Source organism: Callorhinus ursinus, unplaced genomic scaffold, assembly GCF_003265705.2.
Source record: "Callorhinus ursinus isolate GAN/ISIS: 27379988/994484 unplaced genomic scaffold, GSC_fseal_2.0 scaffold60, whole genome shotgun sequence".
NCBI lineage: Eukaryota > Metazoa > Chordata > Mammalia > Carnivora > Otariidae > Callorhinus > Callorhinus ursinus.
The window spans coordinates 4,432,859-4,448,492 of NW_027397122.1; the positions used below are offsets into that span (position 1 = coordinate 4,432,859).

The 15,634-nt window shown below is 54.0% G+C and overlaps 1 protein-coding gene across 4 annotated transcripts in view; it reads left to right on the forward strand.

Moving 5' to 3' along the window:
• Positions 1–10,780, forward strand: part of GRB10 (growth factor receptor bound protein 10) — a 172,074-nt gene extending 161,294 nt beyond the window's left edge. For all 4 annotated transcript variants that reach the window (XM_025853128.2, XM_073885064.1, XM_073885063.1 and 1 more), the window contains 4 exons: positions 727–793; positions 997–1,084; positions 9,053–9,146; positions 10,257–10,780. In XM_025853128.2, coding sequence (XP_025708913.1) covers positions 727–793; positions 997–1,084; positions 9,053–9,146; positions 10,257–10,403 — 396 coding nt within the window. In that variant the 3' untranslated portion in view covers positions 10,404–10,780. The remainder of the gene's footprint in view (positions 1–726; positions 794–996; positions 1,085–9,052; positions 9,147–10,256) is intronic.
• The last annotated feature ends 4,854 nt before the right edge of the window (positions 10,781–15,634 follow it).

Here is a 15,634-nt window from a genome sequence, read left to right on the forward strand (position 1 = left end):
GCGGGGGAGGGGGGAGGGTGGCATCTGAGTCTCGGGGCTCCTCCACGTTCCTGGCACCCACGGCCCCCACTGGCTCCCGAGGGAGGAGTGGGGTGGGACCAGAGCCCTCTGGCCTCATGGCTCCCGCACAGAGCTGCTCCCGCTGGTGGGTGGTCAGTGGCCGTGTGTGGACAGCGCAGAGCCCACCCACCCTGATGAGGCCAGCAGGCGCTCACGTCACGGCTCGACCACTAACCAGCTTCGTGGCCTGAGACATTCTCTTCCCTCGGAGGTCCGTGCTCCTGACCTCCCAGCGGGAAGAGCGTCACCCTGATTTCAAATTCTCTGAGATTTACAGAGAACGTATAAAACCTGAGCCCGCCGCTCTGGCTCAGAGAGTTCCCTCAACTGTAGCTTCAGAGCGGGTTGGAAAAGAACGGCCCCACAGCCTGGGGACTCTGTAGGCCAGTGTTTGCAGTGGATAAGCTCATGCCTTTCTCCCAGAACTTACCAGCAATTTCACCGTGTGTCCTCTGTGTGCTTCAGTCCTGGAATCATCCAGATTCCCCAGGATGCCTCTGTTGTCACAACTGCGGTCAGGCAGGGGGCGGCCCTCCGCTGGCTCTCCCTCCACAGCCAGGGGCCCCATCACCCCGGCCAGGCCTCCCCGCCACGTGTGTGTCCCCGGTGGCTCGTGGGCCGTGTCGGTCTGCTGTCTTAGCGCTCACACGGGCATTTCTTCCGCAGAAGCGAAGCACACGGATGAATATCCTAGGCAGCCAAAGTCCTCTCCACCCTTCTACCCTAAGTACAGGTAAGTGCAGCATGGCGGCCCGATCCTTCAAGAAGTAAGGAAGATGAAACCGCTCCCATCCCTCCCGGAGCTCCCCAAGACCGCCCAGGCCCGGCGTGCGCCAGGAGAGGTGTAGCCGTGGGAACCGGGTCCCCGTGCTGATCGCCGGTTCGCTGTACCTTCGGCGAAGCCAGTCTAGCCTCCTTCTCTCTTCCCTCCTGCAGTGATTCATAGGACGCAGCACTGGTTTCACGGCAGGATCTCCAGGGAGGAGTCCCACCGGATCATTAAGCAGCAGGGGCTGGTGGACGGGTAAGGAAGCGCCGGCCTGGAGAGCGGGCAGCTGCCTAGGTGATGTTGTGCTGGGCACACGTTCTGTCTGGTTTCTCAGCGATCCTGGAGGGCGGGCAGTCGTTAGAGCCCCGGTTTAAAGAGGAGAGAATGTCGGGGCGCCTGGGTGGCTCAGTCGTTACACGTCTGCCTTTGGCTCAGGTCATGATCCCAGGGTCCTGGGATCGAGCCCCGCGTCGGGCTCCCTGCTTGGCGGGAAGCCTGTTTCTCCCTCTCCCACTCCCCCTGCTTGTGTTCCCTCTCTGTCAAATAAATAAAATCTTAAGAAAACATAAATAAAGAGGAGAGACTGTGGCTCAGGCTCAGTGTGGTGTGGGGTGGGCTCAGCTAGCCAGTGGCCAGAGGGGGATGGCAGCCCATTCTGTCCATACATCTACTACCAACTTCGGCCTTTTTGCTGCAGTTCAGAGGGCCTCAGAGCACAAGCTGGTTATTTTTCATGCTTCCCATATTTTTCAACAAGGCAGGGGCAAACAGAAGAAAAATGTTTTTGTTTACATTTTATCGGGTAGCTTTTGCTGAGAACAAACAACCCAAACCTTCGTGGCTTTGGGCCACAGAGTTGGATCATTTCCTACAGTTGGAGTCAGTGGAGTGTGTCCTCACCTGTGCCAGCTCGGCTGGGGTTGGTGTGGCTGTTGGCTGCAGAGATGGGGCAACTCGGTGTGTGCCAGCAGGCTAGCCTGGGGACACTCACGCCGTGGCGGTCACGGGTCCCAGGAGTAAGAGAGATCAAACCCCCAATGCACAGGACCTTCTCAGGGCTAATACCCCATCGGCCGAAGCACGCCCCGCAGCCTTGCTCCCATGGCCATGGGAAGGCCTGCCCAGGGACCTGGATGCAGACCCGTGTCCTCGCTCCCCGCTTCCAGCAGGAGGCGGCACTGCCCTTCATCTGTTAAATGTTTTGCTATAGAAATTTAAAAACTCACCCAGGAGAGAAGAGGATAGTGAGCCCCCACGTAATCCTTGTCTCGTTTTGACAGTTTGCTAATTTTAGTTTGTCTGTGTCCCTTCCCAAGTGATTGGCTCCTCCACACCCCCTTCTCCTTCTGGAAGATTTTAAAGTAAATCCCAGACATTCTGAATTTTTACCGGTAAACATAGTTAGTGTGTCTGTAAAACATAAAGACCCTTGTCTTCTGACACAACCACAAAATCACTGTTATTCTTAACGAAATAAGCAAGAATTCCTTAATATCATCTAAAATCCAGTCTGGGTTCCAATTTCCCTAATTGCTGTGAAAAGAAAAAAAAAATCCTTTAAATCGAGTTGGTTCAAATCGGGACCGACAGATTGCATTTGGTTGATAGGTCTCTTGAGTGTCCTCAGTTATGATGGTCTCCCTCTGCTTTCCTTCTCTTTCTCTTGTTCGCCTGTTATTAGCTGAAGCAGTGGGTGAGTTCCTAGCCACAAACGTAGCTAAACGCTTAACTTTTCCCTCAAGTAAGAGGGTCAGTTTGGAAAAGAATGATTTGGTCTTCTACCACCTTCCCGTAGTGACAAATGAGCTGTTGTTCATTTAAACAATGATTACGTACTTAGATTCTTAAGCATTGGACTTACTTCAGTCAAAACTTACTACTTTTGATGCTCAGCGTGCCCTCTCTTTGGCCAGCAGGACTTGTTCGAATTGGTCCCTGAGTTCTTTGGACCCACCACGAGCAGTGTTGGATTCCAGGTGTGACGAGAGAATGTCAGAGCCTCATTCTTTCTAGTGGGAAATGGTGTCTGGACACCACAACCCATAGGCCTTCTCCAGGGAGAGAGCTAGGACATAGGCTTTTTTTTTTTACGGTGAAAAAGAAAAATTTGAAACGCTTTCTTTACAGGGTTCACACTGATAAACGGCCAGATCAGCTGGAAGAGTACCAGGTTTTTACTTTGACTGTATTTCTCTTCTCTTACTCCGAAAATCTTACTAAAGGTATAATCATTTGTAAATACTTATTTTCCCTCTGTCTTATCACATCGGGAAAATATTCATGCGGTCCTCGTAATCCTGAAGGCACGTGCCAGGCAGGTCGTGTTCAAGCACCACGTTTAAAGCCTTTCCTCCCTGGGGTTCTGACAGCAAAGCATTATGCAGTCCGTGAGGTTCATTTGTCTCTGTTTGGTTTTGATTTTTGTCGGTGGATCTGATTTGTTTTCCCTTCGGCTTAATGCTTCCCGTTGAATTCTATAAAACACTGCCCCGGTTCGAAAGTCAGAACAGTGAAAGCAGGCCGATTCCCTGCGGACTCTCCTCTGCCCCCCCGGGACTCCCCCATGATCGGAACCCGTTTTGTGGGGTCCGTTCATCCTCCCGTTGTTTTCGGTTTGAAGGTAAGCAGAGCGTTTCTGCCTCCTGTTGGGCACCCCCCCCGAAACACAGGTACAGCGCCGAGTGTCAGGTGCACCTGCTGTGGGAGGGTCCCCGAGCCGCCGGCGGGGGTCTGCCCCGTCTCGTGCTCAGCGTTTCCGGGCTGGCGGTGGGACACCTGGGGCGCTATCGCTTCGTATTCCGGCTGGTGTCTCTGCTGGTGGTCCCCAGACATGTGGGCGACGGCTTCCCCACGGCCTCGCAGGCTGCAGGGGGGTGTCTGTCTTTCTCATCTGCCACTGGGGAGGCCAAGCCTCTTTCCAAAAAGTAAGGCCTCGGGCCTTTCTTCTTTTTTGCCATTCTGAAAACCGTCTGTTTATATATTTTGCCCAATGTTCTCCATCTGTTTTTTTGCAAACATTCTTTCCTATGTCATGTGGCGTTTTAATTTTGCTTATGGCTTGTGTTTGTTTCCTGTTTGGTTTGGGTTATACGGACTTTTTTCCCCCCCCTCGAAGGGGTTATACAGACTTTTGAACGTAAATTTTACTATGGGCACATTTATCCTTTGTGTCCCTTTTCCTTCTGGATTTTTGAGTCCTTGTCATGTTTTGGCCACTCTGAAATCGTAAAGGCGTTTCTTCCTGTTCTGTTCTGGGACTCACGCTGTTTCTCTTCTTTCCCCCTGTCTTTGTCTTTCGCCTTTTCTGTCCATGTGTCTGTTTTTGTTTGTCTAGATCCCAGATGCATTCAGAACGTATTTATCCTGGGACGCTGTGTAAACAATGGGTCCTATTTATTTTTTCTGTGTGGTTCTAACCTTGTTCCAAAATTACTTATTTGAAAGGTCACCCATATCCTGCAACAGTCCTTTGCTAAAGCATTAGAAACGAGTCCGTTTGCAGCCATGAGCAGCCGCATCAGAAGGGAGCCCCCCGGTGCTCTGACGATGTCACCACGATGGCCACAGCGTCCGTTCCAAGGAAGCCCAGCGGTTCCCTTGCCAGGGGGCTTCACGGTGCCCATGCAAGTGAAGGTTCCAGAGCGGGTGGGATTTGGTGTCGTGGCCACTCGTGCCCCTCCCGGGGCCCAGGGCAGTGGTGGTGGCAGCTGCGTCCCTGTGGAGCGGACGGCACCTCGGAGGCCATGTGGGGACGAGTGTGGTCGGAGGAAGCTCCCCTGCGATCCCCAGACGAGGCCCAGCCAGGCCCACTCCGCCTTAAAGGGGCGGCCCCTGTGCGTGGGGACCGTGCGATCGTTCAGCACACTCGGGCCACCAAATTGTGTGTCTGCACCTGTTTTGTTTTTTAAAATTTTATTTATTTATTTGAGGGGCACGGCACGAACCGGGGGTGGGGGCAGAGGGAGAAGCAGAAGCAGACTCCCCGCTGAGCAGGGAGCCCCACGCGGGACTCGATCCCGGGACCCTGAGAGCGTGACCTGAGCCGAAGGCAGAGGCTTCAGGGACTGAGTCCCCCAGGCGCCCCATGTGGGCACCTGTTTAAAAAAAAAAAAAAGAAAATGTTTGTCTTTCACCACTTCCTAGAATCCTTGTTGGCAAGGTTCCTGTCCTTTCAGGCCTGGAGACGAGGGTCTGCGTCACCTCTGTCACCTTGCCTCCCACAGACCCCTCCTGCTGGCATCTGCCCCGTTAACAAGCAGGGGTTTCTCTCTCGCATAATCTTCAGTCCCGATGTCAGGCTGGCAAAAACGAGCATCAGGATAATGGGACCCATTCAGGGGTCATCACAGTGAGGCCAGACTTCCATTAATTCCTGAGCACGTAGGGAGGAAATGTGTTGGGAAAACAAGGTAAATGAAATAATCACTTCCTAATCTTGACTGATCCCTGCGGGGAGATAATGAAGGGAAACCAATTTTAGAGAGTCCAGCAACGCAGAGAAAGTGACTGAAAGTAAGCCCTCGCCTCAAATGACACAGGGCGTCAGGAAAAGGGGCTGGAAGGAGACAAGGGAACCTGGAGTCGATCCGAGGGAGGGCTTTGAAATCCCTGGTGTCCAGGTGCCCTGAAATCGCTGCCCACCTCCTTCCCCTCCTGCACCCGCAGCCCATCCCACAGCCTGGAGGCGGAGGATTCTGCCGGTCTAGGGCAGATCTGGTTCTGTGGTCTCCTCTGCGAAATACCCCCCGATGGCTTACGTCCTCTCCTGCAGCGTTTCCGGCTCTGTCCCCCACCCTCCCCACCCTGGCCTTGCTTACACTCGGGTCCAGCCCCACCCGCCCCTCTGCGGCCCCCAGTCCCCCCGCTCTGTGCTGTCGGTGAGCCCAAAGGAGTACGCCACTCCTCCGCTGGGTGGGAGGAAACTTCTTTGTCGAGATTTGAGTTCTCTGCAGCTTTTCCACCCCTCACCACGCCCCCCCCCCATGGCAGGGAGAGGGGTCGTGTCCCAGGGCTAACCCAGCGCCCCCATCAGCACCATAACAGGGCTCGCCAGCCATGGAGGAACCGTCCGTACACACCTCCTCAGATTTTACCTGTGGCCCTGGTGATGCTGGAAGCCAGGGTTCCTCCATGATAAAGGCTGGCTGTGTGACCCTGGGGAATTTGCTGAACTTCTCTGTGCCCCGCTTCCCTCAGCTTGAAATGAGAACAATGACAGGGTCACCACGGGGACTAAAGGAGTTGACGCGTGCGCAGAGCCTCTCTCGTGACCCTGAGCCATGTTGCTCCGTGGACCAGTGTCAGCCCCCGGCACAGGCCCCTCTCTGCTTCAGGAGCCCGCCGGGGAGCACATTTGCAAGGGCTCCCCCCCACCCGCAGTCCTCACCGCTTTCCTTCCTGCGCTGCATTCCAGATTTCTTCCTTCCTTTCTTTCTTTTTTTCAAAGACTATTTATTTGCCAGAGAGAGAATGAGAGAGAGAGAGAGAGGGAACACAAGCAGGGGCAGAAGCAGACTCCCCGCGGAGCAGGGAGCCCGATGCGGGGCTCGATCCCAGGACCCCGAGACCTGCGCCGAAGGCAGATGCTTCACCCACTGAGCCCCCCAGGCGCCCCTGTGTTCCAGATTTTTTGACCTGGCCGCGTCACCAGGCACGTGCGGTCCTCCTGGGACCTGTCCCTGCAGAGGTCCCTTGGGCCATCAGCGGGTCTCTGCGGTTTGTGGATGGCGATCCCGTGGGTCCTGCGCTGTCGTGCATGGCTCCGTGTCCTCGGCAGCCAGGCTCCTCGTCGGGCTGCTGGACGGGTGTTAACGTACTGCGCAGCCCGGGGCGGAGAAGGCCAGTCATGGAGCTGATCGGTGGCAGGTCAGGCAGTCCTGCGAACTCCTGAGCCACACGCTTTTCAGCCCACAGGCTCCTCCGAGTTAGTAATCTTTGCAGACAGCCAGCCATTGGGCATGACCTCGAAATCCCAAGCATTTGGGGAGGCCTCAGCACTTGCCAGGGTCCTACCCTGGAGGGAGGCTGCCGGGCAGAGCCTTCCTGCCACTCTGGCTCCTCCGGGGTCACGTTCAGCTGCTCTATGCACCTGTCTGCAGCAGGCAATGGTCGGGAGCTAACTAAGGTGACAGGAGAGACAGGGACAGACCAGCCTTTCCTGTCGCACAGCCTGGTGTCCAGGGAGCTCCCAGGTTTCTGCTGGAATGGTGGCTTCTTTGGAATGAAATAACCCAGAAGGCAGATCTTTGAGGAAGACAACTGGGGTGTGCAGCTCTGCCCAGGAGAGGGGGGAAGGCCCCCCCCCGGCCCCTCGAGGTGTCACGTGGCAGATGCCCCACCCCTACTCCCCACGTGGGGCCTGTGATTCTTAGCGCTGCCCGCTTCCCCCGCCCCATGAGTCGTGGGACTCCGTTTTCCCAGACGTTGGTGTTTGCAAAAACCTGCCTCCTGGGAACGCTAGAGCGAAGGGGGGTGTGGTCACACAGGCCTGGAAAACCCTGTGCCGGAGCCCCTAGGCACCCACAGTGGGTATTCCCATTTAAAGGCTCTGAGAAGCCCTGTAGTAAAATAAAACACCCGTCCGCCTTTTTCGTACAGGACTTTGCCATCCCAGGTAGCTGCTTTCCATCTTAACAGTAGAGTCCAGAAGCAGATGATGGCGCTGGTGACGGTCGTTTGTTTTGAACACGGCTCTTTGTCACGTGGATTCTGGCATGGGGGCTTTTTCCTCTTCCTTTCTCAGGGACACCTGGCCCTACTTCGTTGTGCTGTTTGGATTTTTATGTACTTTTTATCCTGAAATAAATTTGCATTGTGGGAAAGTTGCTAAATCATATAATGAACTCGTGCGTGCATTTTCTCAGATACCCCAGCTGTCAACATCAGGGCTCGTTTGCTTTAACGTAGGCTCCTTCCCTCCCTCCCTCCCTCCTTTTTTTGTCTCAACCCTTTGGGAGGAAAGTTACAGAGGGCATGAGGTCTCTTGATTCTTGCTTATTTCAGTAGAAAATTTGTAAGACCAAGGACTTCTCTTCCATAATAACAACTTCCTGTAGTACCGTTGTAAAAATCAGGAAGTAGGGGCGCCTGGGTGGCTCAGTCAGGTAAGTTTCTGCCTTGGGCTCGGGTCATGATCAGGGTTCTGGGATCAAGTCCCACGTCAGGCTCCCGGCTCAGCCCGCTTCTCCCTCTGCCTCTGCGCCTCCCCCCTGCTTTCACATGCTCTCTCTCCTCTCTCTTTAATAAATAGATTAGATAGATAAACCTTTATTAAAAAATTGGGAAGTAAACATCCATGTGGTTCTGATCTCAAATGCACACACTTACTCCGGTGCTGCCCGTGGTTCCGATTACAGCCTTTGTGGAAAAAGAAAACAACGCCTTATTTCTAAATACGTCTATGGGGGCGCGTCTCTTTAGGCTTTGTCCTTCGTGGACACTTGTTACGCGAAGAAGCCAGTTGTTACGGGGTGCACCTCAGCTGGGGCGCGTCCGGGGGCTCGGCCGGGTCGTCACTTTGCAGGAGGGGACGTGGAGTCCCCACTGGCCGGGCAGGGTCGGTGGATTGTCTCGTTTCTGGCGGTGCTGCCTCTCGAGCACTCGGTGGTGAGGACATCGGCGGGTTTCTCTGATGGACAGTCGCTGTGTTTCCCTTTGTAATAAATAAGTACCAGGGGGGTGATGGTTTGAGAATGAAATACTCTGTTTCTCGTTCGCTCCTGTTGACGACCTTGTCCTTAATCGGTGGCAACCCACGGCGGTTGCCAAACAGTTGTGCGACCCATCATTCCTTCCTGTTTGTTTAGTTGCCCTTCTGCTCTGAGGAAGAGCTCTTTCTTCTCCTCTCTTAAGGTACTTGCTCATTTATTTATAATATCGGTGTTTACTCACGGATTCCTGTCTCTTTTCTCTGGGTTCTAATCTCCTTTTGATAGTTACTGTGTGCTGCGTCCTGGGTCATGACACTTTGGAACTTTGAACTTGATGTCTTTGCGGCTCACATTGTCCAGCCGCTCCGCATCCTTGCCCGGCCGTGGCCCCAGAGTGCTTTCAGTGGAGAATGACAGAAATCCGTCCCCAGGCGTCCTGAACCGTCATGGCTGCACGAGCCGGGAAACGTGCATGTGTGTGTGTGTGAGTGTTTGAGTGTGCGTGCAGACAAACACACATCTCAAGTCTGGATTTTTAAAAATGTACAATCAGCTGATTTTTTTCCATCCCCAGGCTTTTTCTCCTCCGAGACAGCCAGAGCAATCCAAAGGCTTTTGTGCTCACGCTCTGTCATCATCAGAAAATTAAAAATTTCCAGATCTTACCTGTAAGTATTGATAACTTCTCACTGAGCCTTGTTGTTGTTTCCTGGGTTTATTCTGAATGCAATTTTCAAATCCTAAATGAACCAAACTACAGGTCGTCAAATATCAGACAGGTCCAAGCTGACCGGAGAGATGCTTCCCAGAGTCCCTTAAGAGGTTTGTTCTTTGAAATTGGGAACACACCTCCCAGGATGCACCATTCGGGTGGGGGGTAACGTATACAAAGTTGACGTCAGATGTTTCGCATAATTAACTGATACAGTCTGCAGGTCATAACGTTCCTGAAATGTTTCCTGTGGGGCCCAAACCCGGGCCGTGTTCTGCCTAAAGAGGGTGGTGAGGTCTTTTCCCCTCAGAGATGCTCTCTGTCCAGTAGCAAAGGAAAGCTCCGGAAGGCTCGGTGTAACCAAACACACCTTTTTCACACCGTTGCACCTGCTGTTTCTGAAGCTTGCTTGAGCCCAGGACTTTGGCGTCTCAGGAATCCCGCAGGGACAGGAGCGGGAGGAGCCCAGGGCAGTCCGGTTAGCTTTTCTGGTGCCTTCCAGCTACGTCCGATGATGCCCTCACTCTGCCCATGACCCTGGGCCAGGCTTCCCAGACTCCCGCCCCCACGTTGTATTATTGACACAGATGTTCTCGTTCCTCTTAGCCTCAAATCAAATGAAAACCTGTTTTATGGCGGGTGGCGTGGGTACTGCCCATCCTCCCAAATAACCCCAAATTCTGGAAGCATCAGAGGGATAGTAATTGGAGACTTGAGAGCAGCAAGACTTGAAAACGGGGTGCGCTGGTGCCTCTGGAAGCTTTTCTGAGTTTATTAATCAGGAGAGGTTTCAAACCAACCTGCTCCGTACTCACCCGTTCACACCGCACTGCAGTCCTTGAACTTGCCATTCTCCGGGTTCAGACCGGCCTTAGGAATGTTGCTCCTTCTGGAAGCTACCGTGGGGTCCCTCCATTTTGATGGAAATAGCTACCCAACATGGCAGGACCTGGGAAAACACTTCTCGTACCTGCCCTCACCAGTCCCTTGCAGGGACCCCATAGTTGCACTCTCTGTCCCCAAGGATGTGGCCCCTAACTCGGCGAGTGTTCTTGTGTCCCTCTAGTGCGAGGATGATGGGCAGATGTTCTTCAGCCTTGACGACGGGAACACCAAATTCTCCGACCTGATCCAGCTCGTTGACTTTTACCAGCTCAACAAAGGAGTCCTACCTTGCAAACTCAAGCACCACTGCATCCGAGTGGCCTTATGACCTCACATTGACTCTTGGCTGATGACGGGAGGAAGCTGACACTGGAACGGGGATGGGGGGGGGGGGGGGGGGGGGTTGTGCGTCGCCAAGGACACACGTCTGTTCTGCACCCCGGGGAGCGGGGTCCGTTGGGGCCCACCCACCAGGATGGACTCGTGGCTGGACTCGAGGAACGATTTGCTGCTGCAGAGCCGACGGGACCGCCTCCCTCCGCGCCGGCCAGGTTCGGGAAGGCGGGAGAGAGCGAACGCAAATTGGAGGAAAAAAACGGGATCGATCGTCTTGGCTGGGCCACGTAGGAACGAGAACCGGAGACACGTAATTGGAAATGAACTCTTGCCCTGGAATAATCTTGACAATTAAAACTGATATGTTTACTTTTTTGTATCGATCACTTTTTGCACTCCTTTGTTTTCAATATTGCTCTCGGCCCCGGTAGGAGGGGGTGCGGCTCTCCGGTGTGCGAGCGGGACACAGGGACCGCGGCCAGGGGGGCAGACTCCAGAGACTGAAGCCGGGCCCCCAGGGCTTTCCAGAGGGTGGTGCCCACCCTGTGCAGGTGACTGGAGTCGGATTCATTCGGCTCCCAGGTAACAAGCCACCCTCAGCCCTCCCCAGAACACTTGAAGTGCTTTTTTTTTTTTTTTTTCAGTAAAAGGTGTCATCTGTGGTGGGCATCGGGCCCGTGGTGTGAACGCAGTCAGGTACCCACTGCCGTGTGCACAGATGCTCCCTACACCTGTTACAGGTGTACCCTCCACTGTTCAGGAGGCCCGGGTGCTGTGGAAAGCTTGTTGGCCCACAGCGTGGCAGGGCTGAGTGGCCTCGCCTCTAGCTAGACGTGGGGAGCGTCACTGGGACGCCCCCCCCCCCAAAGCATCCAGTGTCCACCACCCCCTCTCAGCCTGTTGTAGAGCAATCGCTGCCTTAACCCCTCACCCCCCACGGTGGCTTGGGGACTTTCCCGGCTGTTCTCCCTCCAGGGGTTAAAGGCCCTAAGATGAAAATGGCCCCTGCTTGGCTGCCGGTGGTGGCCCGCAGGTTTCCATGGTGATAAAGACGTGAACATTGGAAAGGGCACATCTGCAGCCCGGCATGGAAAGGTCCTCGCTCGATGACCTCCACCCTGCTGAAAAGCCCCATGAGCCGGCCCAGGCGGAGGCCCCCCCTTGGCGGGCTGGCACTCAGAAGTACCTCACGGCCCCTGTGGGCATTGAAGAGTCTGGTCAACGCAACACTGCTTCCCCCTGGTGGGGGGTGCGGGGGGGGGGGGGCTGAGTCACACAGTGGCTGGACTGCCCCCCCCGCCCCGCCCCATCCCCTTAGCTGAGTCACCAGGTGTGACAGGGGCCGCGGCTTTACCTGCACTCTCTGCAAAGCAGAAAGGTCTCCCCTGACGGGCCTGGGAGATCTGGTCCCCCCAGTGCCTGACTCTGATTCTGCCGCACCGCCGTGCCCACCCCCCCTGCCCCGAGCAAGCACGCACCCGGGTGGGACCCCCGGGACCCGCCTTGCTGGCACCGCCGCGCTCTAAGCACCTCGAGGGTGTAGAAACACTGTATTTTAGTTTACAGGCCTCACTCCGCCTGTTTTCCATGAAACGTCTACTTACACAAATGCAGAATTTTTAGTAAGCTGTTTTTCACCGTAAATGCACTCAGTCACGTTTTCTTCCTCTTGTAGCCAGGTGATCTTTCAGACCGCCACCGGTCAGCTGAGTGCTGCCTGGCCGCAAGCTTCCAGGGCGCTCCCCCTCGGAGGGGCTCTTCACTTACACTGTTAAGACATTTTTCTCTTCACTGGTTGGAAGTAGAACCCTGAAAGCGATTCTACCATTTCTGTGTTTCTCGGTGCGTTGACTGGTGGGATGAGCCTCACACCCCTCTCCGCTCGACAGCTAGCATCCCCAGCGTCTCGTATTTATAAACATGCATTTTATTTAAAAGGAGCATGAAAGCTGGACTCTGACTCACGGTCTGTGTGTAGCTGGGTCGACGTCATTTTCTGTACCTTCCCGGCCACGGTGAAATGCTGGGTGGACGGTGGGAGCCCGTGTGCCTGGTGGCTGGGAATCCCACCTGGAAGCAGCCAGTCCCTCAAGGATGCGGGCGCCCGGCCCAGCCAACCAGGGGCTGAAGGATGGTCAAATTTATTTTTGTATTTAAATGACATGAATGTAAATGGAACAGCTCAGGGTCGTTTTGGAGCCTGTTGACTTTCTCTCTCTCTGCCTGTGATTTTCTTTTCTAAAAGGAAAACCCCCCACATAGCAGCCTGGACTTATTGGAAAGGAAATACCCAACGCTTTGGGTATTTGGAGTTTAAATAGGTGAGCTCTGTTACCTTAGGTCTTCGAGTTCCAGAACGTTGTTTTGTTCGGTAAACCTTGGAGAAATATGTGCCTCAGTCTAGCTGTTTTGTCTTTTCTTTTCTGCACTTAATACCTGACGGTTTGACCAATTGATGCACCTGTCCGGGGCGGGACCTGCTTGCGGCGGATCGTGACGTCACCGGGCAAGCTCGCGGTGACCGTAACACGGCCTGACGTGTAGACCGTTTCAGGGAATGCAGAAGGTATCAAAGACAAAACCTTTATTCCACGTGCTTTGCCCCTTTCTGTACATAGCTCTTCGGCTTGTGAACCTAAATGTAAACTTTCAGGTATTTTTGTACAAACGAGGGACTGATGTTCTGTTTCTTGTAATTAGAAATAAACATTACTACAGTGTTCTTCATTTTCCACTGCTCGTATGTCTGTTTCTGTGTTTTGGAACACTCCAGCGGGCCCGCCCCTGAAAACCTTTGGAAATAACGCGGAATAGCAACAGTGCGCTTTCTTTGCACTGGTTAGACACTAGCTGAAAAGGAGTTGACCTGTGACACGCGGGCTGGGTGGCTCCGTGTCGCTGCAGGATGACCTCAGCCGTCTCTTCCTGCACCCGCACTGCAGAGTGAGTCAGAGCTAGTCCTATTTCCACTCAGATTTCGCAAACACCTCAAGGAACTCCTAAAAGTTCGCCTTTGAGAAATCCAGTGGCTGTGTTAGCGCTGCAGTGGGACCATGGCAGTGGGTCAGATCCGGGTTTTGTAGTCAAATGAACCGACAGGAGGATGGAGAGAATGGATGCCCCGTGTCCCTGCTTCCCCCACATCTCACCAGTGGGACTAACTCTTCTCCCTGCCTCTCGTCACACACACCTTCCAGACAAATTGCCCAAAATGATACGTTAATTGGCAATAGAACATTTTTCCCTTGGTTGTTGTATTGCAATTTACCACGGTGTCATTTTGGGCAATTACGGGATTTTGTTCTTTGAAATAAGAGTGATGACAGATTGGGTCCGAAAATAAAAGCCCTGTTGTAACTATATACTCAAACACACACACAGGCCGAGGTGTGTACCAGGGCCGCAGCAGAGAGTGCTCGGGGGCCCTCTGAGTCCAGCTGGGGGGGTCCCTGTGCGAAGGATGAACGTGGGGGTGACCAAAGGCAGACGGACAGCACGGCCTTCTCTAGGTGCGTGCTGTCCAATACGATACCACCAGGCGCACACGCCTGTTCAAATTTAAATTTCAATTAATAAAAATAAAATGAGACGTTCAGTTCAGGTTGCACCAGCCCCATTTTTAAGTGCTCAACAGCCACAAGGGGCTAGCGACCACCATGATGGACGGTGCGGATCTAGAACACTTCCAACGTGGCGGAAAGCTCTGTTGGACAGCTCCGGTCCCGGTGACTGAGAGCAAGAGCCTATGTTACAGAAGCGGATGACGAGATCGACGAGGGTCCGTCTCTTGTGTCTGGTTGACGCGTCGAATCGGCAAAGCTCGGCCTCAGACCCAAGACTAAGGGTGCCCCCCCGCCGAAGTCACACCTGTGCCTCCCCCCTCCCCGCCCCCAGGTAAGACACACTAGCTTCCCTTTTGCCAACAGAGAAGAACCGTCCACTGCCTTCGGCGTGCTCCGGCCGACCCTGCTTCCCAGTTATAATGGACTGACAGTGGCTTCACGTCAGATGCGTGTATTGTGTATAAAACTTAACTGTGTTTGCACAGCGCATCCTCCCCCCCCCCCCCCGCCGCTTCCCAATCTGGTAGCAGCCTGCTCCATGAGCAGATTTCCTGGCCTGAACCAGAGGTGGGAAGGGTCCGTTTCCTATTGCCCAGATTAGTCCCATTAGTGATTATCTCCCCAGGCTCGAGGGTAGCTTTAGTGTGGAAATTTAAAGTGTGTGTTTGCACACAAGGCCCCAGAGTGTAAGCAGACACCGCATCGGTGTCTTCCCTCTTTCCCTGCAGGAGTAAGAACGGGCCGTGCAGGACTTCTTGAGAGACAGGCTTGTACCAGCAATCACATGGGAAGCAGGGATCATTCTTGATGCCTTTCTGTAATTCAAACCCAATCCCGACAGGATGCTGTTCGTGAGCTAAGTCAGGCATCGTGAGGAGAGCACCGTGGGGCTTCTCCCAGACAACCAGTTGCAGAAGTACGCACTTCTTGGCCTCTTTTTAATTAAAAGGAGGGGACTTGCATTATTTTTTATTTCGTGCAAAAAATGAAGTGGCCTTAAGGTTTGTTAACTGCCCGATTTTCGATTTTACGTACAATCAGACCGTGCTGTATTTCTGAGCTGGTTGAGATTTTTTCCTAGGGTGATTTGGACATAGATGATATACCTCAGTGCCGTCTGAGTCCTCCTGTAAGATTAGGCTCCACCACCTATACCAAACTTGCTTTCTGACCCTTCTCTCCCAAATAGGTACCTTCGGGATGACTCGGTTCGGGTGCGTTCTTGGCCTCACTCCCGGAGCGCCTGGTTCAGGGAGGACAGAAGGTGCCATGGGACCAGGCCCCACGTGACTCGGGGTGGCTCCTACCAGGAAGGGGAATTCTAGAGGCTGTCAAGAGAACAGGCCTGTGCCCTCTGCCACGTTTCAGCAGCATAACTTGGGGAACCATATAACACACCTGTAAAGGGACGCTTTGGACTTCAACCCACCCATTCGTCAGACTCTCCTCTGGAGCTTTGAGGCTACACAACATCTCCAGGCCCCTCTGAAGCTTCTGGAATTAAAGTCTTGGGCGTGGCAATACAGTGCTTGCTTCCAGGCCACTACAGGTAGGCGAGATCATCTCCAGCTCACCGTGGCTCGGGGGATTTGTGGTGCATGCATCTGCTCCATTTTCATCCTTCCCCGACCCATCGGGACTTGCCGACTGCAGGGCACCC